The sequence below is a fragment of the Thunnus albacares genome, chromosome 19 (genome assembly GCF_914725855.1).
Source record: "Thunnus albacares chromosome 19, fThuAlb1.1, whole genome shotgun sequence".
NCBI lineage: Eukaryota > Metazoa > Chordata > Actinopteri > Scombriformes > Scombridae > Thunnus > Thunnus albacares.
This window is the reverse complement of record NC_058124.1, coordinates 11,564,024-11,579,014: the sequence shown is the minus strand read 5'-3', so window position 1 is coordinate 11,579,014 and position 14,991 is coordinate 11,564,024. Positions and strand designations below refer to the sequence as shown.

Below are 14,991 nucleotides of genomic sequence, written 5' to 3'. Positions count from 1 at the left end.
AGGCATTCACAATGTTGTATAAAAATGTGCATTGTTTCTTAATCAGGGGTGTGCGGGCCCCTAGTGGTCCATGTTGTAATTGCAAGGGGTCAGTGAAATAACAAAATATATATTTTAAAAAGGTCCTATGGCCTTTACAATCATACTGTATTTCCTCAGATAGTGACTGGGCCTTTATTTACCTCCACCGCAGAAGGTACCAGGCCTTTATTTGAAGCAGGCTTGTATTAGAGGCAGGCCTTTACTTCTAATTCCTTCTGTTTAAGTATAATGGGTCATATTTTAGTATGAAGCCTCGTTTCGATCCGCGACCATTTGCCCTTTTAAAGTTACTGCATTACACTGTTAATACAAACAACGCAGGGTTGTCACCCACATTGCAGCTGCTAACAAAAAAATTTACCTTGCACAAAAACTATAATTAGCTATAATTAGCACAGAAACTATAATTTCTTACATTATTCCCACTTAAACTTCAATAATTGTCTTTATGCTGTCTTTATTCTGAATTATTCATTTCATGCCTAAAATTTGTTTGCAAATTTATGCTGAATAATTGAACAAATGTGTAAACATTTAGATGTGCTGTGTAACTTGGAAAATACAGGGTAAAGCTAAACAAAATTTTAAAACTAAAGGTCATTTAATCAAATGAAAAAGAAAGTTACAAATAAACAAAAAAAGTGAATGGATTGAAGTCCTAAAATTGGCACATATCTTGGTCAGCTCTGCTTTGTGCAGTGATCTGTCCTGATCAATGTTTCAGCACCATGGATAGCACCAATTTTAGGACTTTGATCCATTCGTTTTTTGTCTTTTAAACCATTGCCTCATGTTAATTTAATATGAAAGAGTCAATGAAACTACCTTTTATTTTTCTTTGATCCTCCATAACATTGCCACAAATAAGAAATGATTAGCTACAAATTAGCAAGACGCAGGGGATTATTAACAATGTGTCCTAGCAACGCACACTGCAAGGCAATAGCCATAGTCGCGTGGGCATTCACATGGACATGCATCGCTAAGACCGGGCTTAGTTAAGACTGAACTTAATTTTGGTTGGTGCAACCGATGAAAAGTTCATTCTAAAGACTGGTCTTAACAAAGACCAACTTTGGACCAGGCTTAGTGAAGACCAGTTGGTACAACCCATCCCAGTCCACTCAAACGTGTTCCCACAGTTTTTATTTAGTGTACGCTAACACTTCATCGATCAGTCTGAGTCAAAAGGTCTTTATTTAGTCAGAGCTGGATTCACAGTGGTATGGGAGTATTAGTTCTGTCTTGCATTGATTTTTTTTTTGTCCTGCATTTCTTTCTCTGCTGCTTCACTTGGCCTCAGTATTTTTTAAGGATAATTGAAATCCATTCATTGTAAAAACTGCTGCCTGATATGTTGGACATAAATAATACTTTGCCTTGTGAGGTGAGACTTAAACATTTTGGGAATCAGAAATAGTTTTCGGCAGGTGCAAAATGACCACAGAGTAAAGGGACCGGAGGATAATTGTGACAACATAATATGCCGTGACAACGTTGGAGTTTAATCTGTAATGATCACAGGAGAGATATTAGATTGCGGCAGCTATCACAATTTACAGAATATGCTCAGAGGGTACAAAGGAGCATTAATTAAAGTAACTATTTGTAACATCTGTAGAGAAATGTGTCCAGATTGTACAGATAAACATTTCTTATCTATTTATATTTTCAAATTAACAGATCTAAATCTGAAAAACCTGAGCATCCAAAGACTTTACTTTTTCTTCCAAACACTTTGCTGATGTGGCAGACAAGAAAAACTCATTAAACAAGCCCAACTACAGTCTTTGATTTTCAGTCACTGCAATTCAGGTCATCAAACCAGAATCAATCATTTAGAGAAAATAAATAAATAAATCATTTTTAAATTTATTTTTGTGTGTACTCTCTGTTGTGTCTGCTTAATTTATTTAATATCACTTCTTGTGTTTTTCACTGTTATTGCACTGAGCAAAATAATTAAATCAAAAATTCAATCAAAACTAATATCAGCTCTTGTAAATAGATGTGTCACTGTTAAGTAATCGAAAAACAAGACATAGTGTAGCAATGATGATTTTATTATGTGCCACATCAAAACATTTTGCAGACCATATCAAGCTACTACTGTGAATTAAATGAGTGTCTTAATCTTTTTGCAGTGTGTTTTTGGCCGAACAGTTTGAGTCCCTTCAATCCCACCTGGACACAATGATGCCTGCAGCCAAGAAGCCCTTCCTGCAACAGTTTTATTCCCAGGTATTGTATGCGTAATACTCATGATTACAGTAACTGTTAAAGATGTTGTCAGCTACACGTAGGATTGTACCAAACATCTAATTACAGTGGTACCAAGCCTGTCATTATGATTTATTTTAATCATACAGCAGCTCTTAACAAACAGTGTCAAGATTTTTTGTAAGAATCACTGTTAACAATTGATCCATAACCACCACCTGTGTTAGTCTTTTAGTTATTTGAAAAAACCCATTACAACAAATAGAATTACCAGTCGATATGAATGAGGTGATTTCTCTGCAAGCTTGTCATGAGCCTACTTCTGAGGTTCAGATCAATTATAAAGCGACACACATCTTCTAACTAAAATACTGTGTGACATATTGACAGTGTCTTTGATGTGCTCCCTATAAAAAAATATTCCAGTGGCATTCACTCCTTTATTTGTAGCCATCGTTCTGGCTTTTGGTTTTCTTTAAAAGCCGATTTCTTCTTAGAGACAAATGACTATGTATCTGCTACCCAGCATTGAGTCCTGTTCCCGATCAACAAAGGAGAAAATTGTCTGTCACTCATAACCAAGCAGGCCACTCTTTTCCAGGCTTTTCTATTATTGTCCACTTGACATTTTGAAATGTTCAGGTACACATACGCAGGTCTGTTTTCCCCAAACATCAAATGAATGTCATGTCCTATGATTTCACTCTTGGAAATGTTATTGCAATTTTATATTGTGCAACGGATGACATCATGTTGCCTGCCCAGCGTATTCATCTCAGAAGAGACCTTGACTTTATGTCTGGCTCATCGCAATTTACTGCTCAAGTAACGTTCAGAAACATGTTGAACATAATGTATATACATCTATTCTCCCCTCCTACACTCAGACGGTGTCTACAGCCAGTGAACTGCGGAAACCAATATACTGGATTGTGGCAGCCAAGGCCATTGACTACGAACAAATGTTGCTCATGATGGCTGGAGTTAAATGGGACATTAGGGAGATAATGTCACAGCACAATGTATATGTGGACGTCCTGTTAAAGGTATGTTGCATAAGTGTGTAGGTGAGTGTTGACGTAACGTGTGATGTGATGTATTGTTGGTTAATGAGTGGTTTATGAATAAGCATTACAATGAATTGACACAAGCATTTTGGATCTTAAAATGATGCAAATTGAAATATTAAAGAAGCATTAATTGATATAGGCACAGCAAAACAAGCTGTAAACATACAGTATTATTGACATATGTATCACCTTGTAACATTAGCATTCAGTTGAAGTTTTGTTTTTGGCCATTCAACAATAAGTTCAATATTCAGTCTCTTTGTACCTCTTTTTTGGTCTCCACCAACTCAACGAGGGAAATATCTGGCTGTTTAGCTTCTAAATGCTCTACAATGTTCACCAGCTAGTTGCTAACTTTGTCTGTTATCTGTTATGTGGGCAGGTAGTATACAGTAGATTTATCAAAGCCTTTTCACTGAAAACAGCTGCCTGTTGTGGCTGAAAACAAGAGTGGTGAAACCAAAACAGTGAGCTAAAAGACACTTAAACACTCGGTATAATTTTATATGTATTTGTCATAACAAGCAAAGACAAAGTTTGTCTCGTGTGATAAAGTTTTCAGAGACCAATGTAAATTAGCCACAATACTGAATGTTTTTTTTCCTAATTTGTGCTACTTAATCCTGTGTTCAGAGTCAAGGATGGAGACATCACTGCTGCAGCTTTTGCTCACATTTTATAGAGATAATATGCAAACATATTTCCATTAAGCTTGTTGCATCATTTATGCCAGTGAGACTCTTTGTCAGTTGAATATAAATGATGATTCCAAGACTACTAGTATCAATATTTAAATCCTTGTTTCTGTTTCAGTATATTTTGCATTTTGGAGGACTTCTGAATTGTCCCAGTGTTTATTCTTTATCCCAGACAGTTAATTGTCTACTGCGTCCTGCTGGTGTCATGCAATATCCACAATATGCAAAAGTAGAACACAGAAAAGGCAGCTGTAATAGATTTTTTTTCTATCTAGCGGGGATTTTCCTCACATTTTGTTGCACTTATGAAATACAATCTGGGTTATACTTTTAACATCTGTGTCATTTACATAAACTATCACTCCTCATTCCACTTAAATTCTAAAGCTCTGAAGTTTCTTGTTGTTTAAATTCATTTGGGGACCTCTAATATTAATTATTTGGGACAGGGTGAATAATTTAGAACATGTGTGAGCTGTTGAGAGTTGAATGCAGATCTCTCCTGAAGTTTTCAGCTTTGTTAAAGACATTTGAGCTTGCAGGCCCCAGAAGTATTTTTTGGAATTGGAAGTTTTCCACTTAATGTGTGTGTTTTTATGCATGCTGGCCTTTTATCCCATCATGCATTTTGCATGGAGGGGCACGACACGTGGCACTAGTTTTGTCGCCTCTGACACTCTTGAGACAGAAAGGTCTGAATTGCTCGCTGCAGAGGGGAGATCATGAACAGACCAAGCCAATACAAATCACCATATACAGTATGCATCAGCACGTCTTTAGTAGCCATTAATGAAATCACGTGTTAAATTACAGATGCTATTGAAATTCCACTAAATAAATATGTAACTAAATATACAGACATCCAGTCAAAGCAAAAATATATCGGTTTATGAAAAAGGAACTCAAACTCACCTCTTGAATTCCTGAATGGCTCATAGATCTTTGTCTGGCTTTGGCAGCTCTGCAGTTAAGCCTTGCTAATTTAGCTTATGAGCGAAATGGCCTGAGGGACAAATCTCTGATTCACTGGCCTGGTTTAAATGCCTGGCTGTGTCAAAATGGTCCTGTTGATGGACTGACATGGTGCATATTCTAACTAGCATGTACTTTCCTCCATCAGGTGCTAATAGCTTGCTCTGACAACTTGTCATACACACATAATGCATATGGATTATGTTATATGCATTGATTTGAAAAGAGTGTGCTACACTTTTTTTTTTATTGTCATGCACTCTGGACAATATTTTATTCATGAATTCAGGTTGATCACTTGCATTCAACAATGGCAATGATTTGCATATAAAGTGGCAAGGAAATGCTGGAGCCTCGGAATGACTTCATCGACAAAATGCTTAAGTCAGAAACTATTGTGGGACTGTTTATGAATGGATAACATTTCATTCCTGGGTGCAAAATTAATGGAAGTTGTGAATGACTTATATTCAGATGCAATTTGAATTAAAGTCATCAGACATACGTCTGTTAAAACTGGAGAGCACACACTTGGAACAAATCCATCACATGTCTTCACTGTCCTTACATGCTGCAATTTATTTCTCTTATAAACAGCGACATAATATCATAATTGCATAATTTCATCCATAATTTAACAGCAACAGCAGTGAGTACAACACGTGTTTGGCATAGCTGTAACTCTCATCTGTGCAAAGTTGTAATGGCTTTTTCCTTCTCTAAAACCCTCTAGATTTTTCAGGGGAAGTCGTTTCTTTCTTTTCTTTTTTTTTTAACAAGTGAATCTTCCTGTGGGATATTTCCTATTTTTCTTACATTTAGACACAAGCTGTAACAACACCCTCATGACTCGTGTCCTGTTTTTTAAAACTGATTTTTGACGTCAAGGAATGATGGGATATCTGCAATGCCGAGATGTTACCACAGGTGTCAAAAGTCACCTAAAATATGTATGAGGAGTCATAACTTAAAAATGGCCCAAACGGATTTGCAGATGATGAATATGCTGTAAGAGCTTGCATGCATGTCAAAAAGTGTATAAATGTTTCCAGTAGAGATGGTTTCAAACTTGAATACAATATTCAGCACCGCACAAATGATGAGTGTTTAATGCATGATTTGCTGCTTGGTGGATTCATATTTCCTGCCTCCCGTCTGTTACTGTGCATCAGGATTTTATGTGTCCATCACTCCAGACTGCTATATCGTTAAACTAGCTTATTAAAAGTAGAGTAAAATATCACACTGACACACTGTAAGCTGCTTCCTCCAGGGGAAAAAATAATTTAGCCTTAATTCATCTGTTTTAATCATACCAATATGTGCAGTATGCACAGTATGTAATGACCAAAGTATTTACAAAAAGAGTTTGATACAAGCCCCTTATTCAGTTTAATCTTCACAGACTGTAAATAATTACATTGTGCAATTCACAGCGTGAGGTAGTTGTATAACACTGCTCAGCTTCTCCAAGTTAAGATTTGGGAAGCTGGTGTTGGGCGTCATCCAGGAACACAGGGGAGCTGTGAAGGAGTCAGAGGAAATATATTGTTGCTCATAAAGACTTTGTCTTTGTTTATGTCTTTCAGTCAGGAAACCAAACCAAACCATAGCTGTATTTTTCCCTTTTTTGGCTGCAGTTGTCTCTATATAAGTGACTTATATTGGATGTAGGTTTATGTTTGTTAAATAGACCTTACACAAGCTTATAGCCAGTTTTTACCTTTCATTATTGTTAACATGTCTTTATAATAACATAATTTGAAGCATACTGAATAGAGATCCCACCATCCTCTCTGAGAACACTTAAGCATCAGCTGGTACATTGATTGTACTCTAGTTAACTTTTTATTGCCCTTGTCTTTGTTTTCTCTTCCACCTTCACAGGAGTTCGAGCAGTTTAACAAGCGACTGGGTGATGTTTCCAGACATGTGCGAATCCCGCTGCCTGTGTCTAACGTGCTGTGGGAGCACTGCATTCGCTTGGCCAACAGGACTCTTGTCGAGGGGTAAGAAAGTCATAAAACAACTGTGCAGCCTGTCGTCTTTTTGACTAAGTTATGGACTTGTTGTCACTATTAATTATTTTCAAAATTTCAGTCGAAAAATAGCTTTTGGCAGGAAGAGGGTCTTGATGTGCGTTCAAATTAGCCATTCCCAGATTTTAATACATTTTAGTGGCAGCAGGAGACGAGACAAATCTGATTTCCGTTCTTGAAACTTAAGCTAAGCATGATGGACTTGTCTGTACACTTTCTTGGATTTTCTATTTACTGTGGCTAAGAGCACTTGAAGAGTAAGAGAGTCTAGACTGCAGGTTGCCCTTGATTCATTTAGTCACGCTACTCTTCCCTATGCAAGTAACATCCATCTCTTTATGTCTGCATAAATATGTGCGTATCCAAGTTTGAGTTGGAGTTGTTATCCACCCAAACAAATTGAATTTTAAGCAGTAAGAGCTCTGAAGGTCAAAATATACTGTAAACATCCTTGGTACAAATGCACGTTCACTATAATTCTGCTCAAATATTCTTTTTAACTGTGTCGTCATGTAGAAATAATGGACTGGATAGTAGTTCCTACCTTATGAAATGCATTTATTCATAAATATAGAATTGTAAAAAAGAAAATCTGCATCTTCAAATCATTGAATATCGCTATTATTGATAGTTTGTCAGTACGCCTCAATCAGCAGTCAGGTTCTTGATGTTGAACTGTGGAAGGGAGGAAAGAAATCTGCAAGTACTAAGATTCCTCCATCCACATCTCATCATTATGGATTATTCTATACAGCAGTGTAACCCAGCTGTGACACTAAGTACATTGCAGACCTGCAGAGCAGTGGCTTTATATCTTAAAAGCCATGGAGGGTTTGGAAGTTGAAGTGTCACGTCTTGTTTTGACAGCTTTTGTTGCTGGAAAAGGTCCATGGTGTCTCCTCAAGAAAGCCTATGGAGATACTGAATAAAGATAAAATGTTGTTTTTTTTCCTCTCTATGTTTATTCCTCAGTTTTAACATCTGCATGACATAAATTAGAAAATTTCTTTCCAAAGCATGTTGTCAAGCACCATGAAGCACCAAAGGGGAATTACCTACATTACATAAGAAACCTGGAGACGACTCGTTCTGTTGCCAAGTTCCTTTGGAGAAAACCACCTCTTAATTCTTACCATTTCCTCTTCATGCTAGCAACCCTTTGTGCCCGTCACATCTTTTCAGCTTCGCCAAGGGCCTATCAGAGGATTGCATGACACAGGCCACTCGCACGTAAAACGCTCTTGACACATCCCTTGTAATGGAATTTCACCACGTCCTCCTTTGTAAGTGAGAGATATGGGCTGCGATAGGTGACAGAGTGTGTTTTCTCAGTACCTGCATCTCATGTCTCTTTTTACTCTGAGTCGGTGTGTTGAGTGTACGTGTGAAGTAGGCTTTTAGATCGGAGGTGTGATAAACGCCTCTCATCAGACAGACTGGGAGTGCAGCAGCACCGAGTCTGACCGGCTGTATGATGACGAAGTGAGACGCCAACAGCTGACAATTATGAGGTTGCACACGTTTTATTGGGAACAAGAAAGTGAACCTGGGCTGCTAATTTATACAGGTAACAGTGAACGTGTTGGCGGTTCTGTAATGGCAGACACAGAAAATGGTTTAGGTTAAAAACAAATGCTTAAGTGCTTTAGTGCTTACCAAAGGTTTTAAGGAGAGAGAACATCGGACATTAAGCATAGGTGGAAAGGTTCGCCCTCACCCACTGAGAAAAGGGAACATGTTTACCTCTCTACATATTTACTAAGCACTTTTCTTCATGTTGCATAAGAGAACTTTTGAACCCTTTCCAATGAACAAATGGCCCATTACCATTGCAATGCAAGGCAAATTTAAGCTGCTGCGGCAGTCCTGTACCGTCTGCCTGGTTCCCCCGGCACACTCCCTCCACACATATAAACACACACACACTCCCAACCCTCTGGCACATCAAGACGGAGCGGTCCAATTTGTTTGTTTGTACTCCAGCTCGCACAGTCTGTTATTCATTTTCTCTGTCCAGCACTCGTCTCCCTTTAGAGACTCCGAAATGGCCCCGTTAGCATTCTGATCCAAAGCTCAAACACTCAGCACCAAACTCTGGCAGGCCTGACAAGCAAAACAGAGAGAGGATGAGAGAGGTGACGAAAGAGAGAGAGGGTGTGAGGCAGAAAAATGGGAAGAGAAGAAAGGAAAGGGAAAGAGAATGTTGAAGTGTGAGACAGAGAGAGTTTACAGAGAGCGTACCTGTCTGTGTGGTGTGCTAATGTACTGTAGATGTCACAGACACTGACCTGCCAGTGGACAACAGCCCTCACTGGCAAACACATAAAACACAGAACACACACACACACACACTGTAGTACATGTGTGCTCTGGCAGACAGCTGTGTGGACCAGCCTGCTTTGATATTGAATATAAGATTTATATATATGGCATGCACACTCTTGCATACACACATAAAGACATATCCTTTTAATACATAAACACTGCGGTACATGACTAATGGTTTAAAGGATGATTCAGCATAATACTGTCATGAACAACATACACATGACACATTTGTCCAAATATTCACAAAACAAGACAAAAAGAAAAGAGGAAAACCAAAACACATAATTGAAGCATTACACAGGATAAAGACACTAAAAGTTAATGTAACTTATTTCCACAGTGTTCCCAGCCCACCCTAAATCATAACAACATGTTCTTCTGCTACATCATAGACTTAAATCAAAGTTGTGACATGTAGATGTAATGATTGTGGGATTACTCACTATACAAATAGTACATTTAGTGCAATATTTAGTACAAGTTGTCCTGCAAGCTAAATGAATTCTCAGACGTTTTCTGAAACCATCTGGCTACCTTGTGCACTGAAAACAACTAAAACTATGCTGTCATGTTAGCAATGTAGCCAATGTTCTGATGATATGCAATACAGAATGGTCCTTTCAGATTTTTCAAGACCAGTCCAAGCTGCAGCTGGCTTGTTGGCCTGTCCACAATTTAAATGCACCATTTTTCTATTTAAACGATTTAGATATATTAGGTAGCTGTATACAGTACCATCTGGCAATGTGAGAACTGCGACGTGTGGCTGGCTAGCACAAACTGAGTCAAGAGTATTCGAGGGTGGAAAATGTACAATGTGAAAAATTCCCCTCCAGTAAGACACATATGACCAACACCTGTGTTAAGTTTCATACATCAAGAAATGAAAAATGACACAATTCAAATACTTCAGGAAAGGAAATACTTATCTCCTCTTTCCTCTTCTGCTGTTCTGTCCTCTTTTGCAGCTACGCTAATGTGAAGAAATGCAGCAATGAGGGCCGGGCCCTGATGCAGCTGGACTTCCAGCAGTTCCTGATGAAGCTGGAGAAGCTGACCGACCTGCGGCCAATCCCCGATAAGGAGTTTGTTGAGACCTACATCAAGGCTTATTACCTGACAGAGAACGATATGGAGCAGTTCATCAAGAATCACAGGGTACTAAATATGAAGTTATATTTTCCCTCCAAAATGTGAACATCTGTATTTCTCTGAAAGCCTCATATTAAATATCACCATGTGTGTTTTTCTGACTGACTCTTTGCTTTTTTGTGCAGGAGTACTCCATGAAGCAGCTGGCCAACTTGGTGAACGTTTGCCTGGGTTCACATATAAACAAGAAGGCCCGCCAGAAACTTCTGGCAGCCATTGATGACATTGACAGACCCAAGAGATAGACTAATGGAGAGACCACCAAACGTTTCAGCCAGCCCACAGAGATGGACACTCCAACAGAGGAACTCCCATAGCTACACTCAAGGTGGAGCTCAGCGTAGAATGTCTTCATTTTCAGTTTAGAAAATACATACAGAAGTTGAGGTGTGTTCGATGAGCTGCACACAGTACATACAGTAGTAGTAGTTACTGTATACAACGATTTAAAGCTCAAATGTTAGCCTAATGCTAATTTACGGTTAATCTGCAGTCCTCATATGGTCAAAAACTGCCACTTGTTGAATGCACCTCAAGACACGATGATGTACGTAAATACTAAAACTCTATTTCACACTCAAGCATGCTGCAGTTACTCCATTCATAGATGTACCATAATGCATGCCCTCACATTTCCATGTAACAAACATGCCGCTTACAAAGTTTTTCTGCAAACTGTCTGCAACCACAATATCATAAACCTCTTCAGTGCCCATAAGAAACAGAAATTCGTTTTTTTTTTTTGTTTTCAGATAAACTGCTAGAAATACATCTAACAGTGTAGTGTGCATTTGACCATGTGGCTGTTTGGCATTCCATCTGTTTTTATCATGTGCTTATACAACTCTTACCTTGAGATAAAAAATAATAATAATAATGAGTGAACATTTGCTACAGTAAATTTGATAGCAGCGTCATGTTGTTAAGCTTTGTGATAAAATGTCCCAATTACAGATCCAAGAGAAGTTTTTAGTAGTTAAAAAGCATCTATTATCTAATGTAAAGCCTTGGTCACATGATTGAATGTGCTCTCTTGATGGAGAAACAGTAGATCTGGGTTATTGTTCACTTTAATCATTTATTATATGTTATTCCAACCCATGTATTTGCTGTTTATTGTTTCACTTCAGGGTATTTGTTGAGCCTGACTGGATTCTGTGCTTCTTTGTTTTTGTTTTGTTGTTTTGTCCACGAATGACATAAATCTAATATAATGATGATTCTGAAAATAATATAAATTGCTGTAGTTAGCTATTTAGATTGTACCTGCACCAGCTGCATTTGTTTGTTTTTCATCTGTCATATCTGAGGAGGAAATTATTTTTTGCTGTCCTGGGGTGAGTTTTTGTAAGTCTTTGTGAAAAGTGCTTATCTTGGAATTCAGTCTCAGGCCTTCTTGTAGAACAGTGAAACGTTGGCTTATTTTTTATCAATTTTGCAGGTTTGTGCAGTCAGGCACTGATTATGTGATTTCTCATGAGTTAATAGTTGAACTGTGTCGACTACAAGAGCTTTCCCCCCTCCCCCAGTCATCTCCATTAGTTTAACCTGACTAACTCTGCTGACAGGCAGATTGGATTAACGTCAAAAGGAAAAAAATGAAGTTACAGTTTTCGATACTGCTTCATGTTTTGTGTGCAACTATTCCAAGAAGAATACTGTAAATGTGAATGTTTTGAGCAATGTCTGTATTTATTTCTTGCTTTGTGTCTTGTTTGGGTTTTTATATAATTACTGGAAGTGTGCTATCATTTATCACCTCTCGGTATCGTGTAACTTATCAACTGAGGCAAATGCAAATATTTAAACATTGTCAAAATGATGTTAAGGGTCAAGTGCACTATAGTGAAAATCAGTAATCAGTGTTGGAATTGTAGGTTGAACCAAAATGATTCTAACATAATAAACACACTAACCAACTACATGTGTTGTCTTAATAATTTTGTCTTTATCTTTACTCCTACCATAAATCATATCCAACCTTTACAATATCCATGCTACAGCAGTTTCAGTAGAGGTGTTGATGCTGTTGATCAGAATTTATGAGTGTTACCTTTCAGCAGTGCCGCTGTCCATTCTAATGATGCTTTACTCAGCCAGGAGCAGGATGCTGTCAGACTAATTAATATGGCTTCCTGTGTGGTTACAAGCCGTCAGCCTCCCTGTTTAGGAGGTTCATACTGATCAGGCTAAACTGAAAAAGCTGTGAAGGACTCATTATAACTTTGACAACTCACTTTTTTTAATATTATACAATACTTCTAATTCTTAGTTTTTCCTGTTAATAAGTGTTGGTTGGGTAGATATCAAAGACACCACTGGTTTAATCATAATGAAACCTGGAGAGATGATGCTGGAAGTGACACTGTAATGTTAAAACAAAGGGTAACCAGACTTGTTAAATCTTATTTTAAACGCTTGCTTTTATCCAACTGCCGCTAACCTTCTTTAAAGTCTCCTTAATTGATTCTTAAAGCACTTTGCAAATCGCATTAAAGCAGGAAAACACCTGAAATGTTTTCTTGATGAAGTGAGGATACTGTTCAGCCAGATGATCAGAGGTCGGGTCACTCTGCGTTCTGGATCAGATGATGTTGATGTCCCTATCTGATTCTCTGCTGCTGTTGTTGCTGCCACTATCAGCATCATGCAGGTCTCCCCCCCAATCCATCATCCACCTGTGGGCTATATTCCTTCATACTATATCAATCCCCCTGCAGTTGCCTCTGGGGATCAACACACAACAGAGCAATGATACCAGAATAAAATTTAAATTATGTATTTCAAATATTTTCTTGGACTATAATTTGACCCCTGTCCTCAAGTTTCTGTGTTTTTACAGCTTGCAACATTTACACTTGACAGAATTTGACCAGCGAAACTTGAAACTGCCTTTTGTCTCCTCAAATATTTTGATTTATGACCCTCCTGTCACCAGTGTTCCCACTGTCGTTGTGTGACACATTAGGGTGCCCAGCTGGATTGTACCCCTCCTGTGATACTGTGGCCCAGTTCCCCTTTCAGATAAAAGACCAGACGCTCTTTGCTCCTGCATGTCTGCCCCTCTGCCAAATTTCATGAGCCAAGCCCATAGAAATCACTATCACCGACCTAAATCGCATCGGTTTCCTCACTGTCTGTTGCCTACACAACACAGACTTCATTCATGTCTATTCAACTGAGAACAATTGCTGTTTGAGCCCATTAGTAATGTTTACTTTCATGAGGATTGATAAGATGTGACAGTGAAGGGGATAAGTGTAAAAGTAAATGTGGCAACCAGGGGAGATTGTGATGGGCTGTGCTGGTTGCACATGTACAAATAAAGTTTTTACTTGAGTAGGAGATGAAATGCAGACAGTATTTAGATCATAAATTCTCCAAGAAAAGGTCTGTGAAAGTTGTTTTTTTAATCAGGAGTCATCATCTATTAAAAGAAGTAATATATATTATCTCAGGCATCCTGAACTTTGATATACTGATTAAAAACCTGCCAAACTTACTAATGTAAAACAGATAACCATAGTTGATTGGACTTAAAATAAACTTTAATAAAGAATAATTTAATTTTTTTTCTCCAGTTCCACTAGAAACTCAGATGCTTATGTCCACCCACAGTGGTTTTTCAAATAATTTGGCTGATTAGGTTGAAAATGGGCAGAGTCATGCTATGAATTTGCAAACTCCATTTATACAAAATCCTGACTGACATCTCTCATCTTGTTTACAGCCCCATGAACCCGGCCCTTAAATTATTTAAATTGCCATATGCTCACTTCCCTCAACCCCTTAAATGTGTAAATAAAGAGGAGTAAAAGTAAGTCTTTGAAGACCCTACTGGGAGGAGGAAAAGGCTGAACAGCTTGTCCTCCCCATCACATCACTTGTCACTTATCTGACAGAGGGTTCATCTCAAGAGATATAGCAGTGGAAAGCACATTTGGGATATAGGGCCTGTGCCTGTGTGTATGGAGCAAACAGGAGGAGGACCCCAATGCAGACAGCAAGGCAGACAGGTTGAATGAGTAGGGGCTTTGATGATGGAAATCCAAAAGACAGGCTTACGGGTTGGAAACAAGGAGGCAGGATGGCTGGACTACAAGTGTACACTGAAGCAACATAGATTAACTGACAGAGAATGGATAACAGAGGACCAGCAAATATAGTACTGGGAATGATGGACTAATGAGCGGCAGGTGAAGACAACTGGAGAATGGCAACAGGTGAGTAGGTGGGTGTGTGAACCAGGCAGGGGCATCAGGTGGACAGATGGAGAATGGCAAAGCCAAGAGGAGAGAGTGTGGGACTGAGGGCAGGGACAGAAGGGCGAGGGAAACTGAAACAGGACCGAGGCAGAAATTGTGACAGCCTGTGTCAGGAAAAGTGGAACCCACATACACACACGAGGACCTTTTAATCTTTGTTTCTCACTCTGAAAGAGCAGAAAATCGAAAAATGTGACCAGGGAAT

General features: G+C 38.6%; 1 protein-coding gene across 2 annotated transcripts in view; it reads left to right on the top strand.

The window, feature by feature from the left end:
• Positions 1 to 12,443, top strand: part of vps50 (VPS50 EARP/GARPII complex subunit) — a 112,379-nt gene extending 99,936 nt beyond the window's left edge. For both annotated transcript variants that reach the window (XM_044335477.1, XM_044335478.1), the window contains 5 exons: positions 2,187 to 2,283; positions 3,150 to 3,308; positions 6,890 to 7,011; positions 10,338 to 10,527; positions 10,647 to 12,443. In XM_044335477.1, the coding sequence (XP_044191412.1) occupies positions 2,187 to 2,283; positions 3,150 to 3,308; positions 6,890 to 7,011; positions 10,338 to 10,527; positions 10,647 to 10,766 (688 nt within the window). In that variant the 3' untranslated portion in view covers positions 10,767 to 12,443. The remainder of the gene's footprint in view (positions 1 to 2,186; positions 2,284 to 3,149; positions 3,309 to 6,889; positions 7,012 to 10,337; positions 10,528 to 10,646) is intronic.
• Positions 12,444 to 14,991: the final 2,548 nt, after the last annotated feature.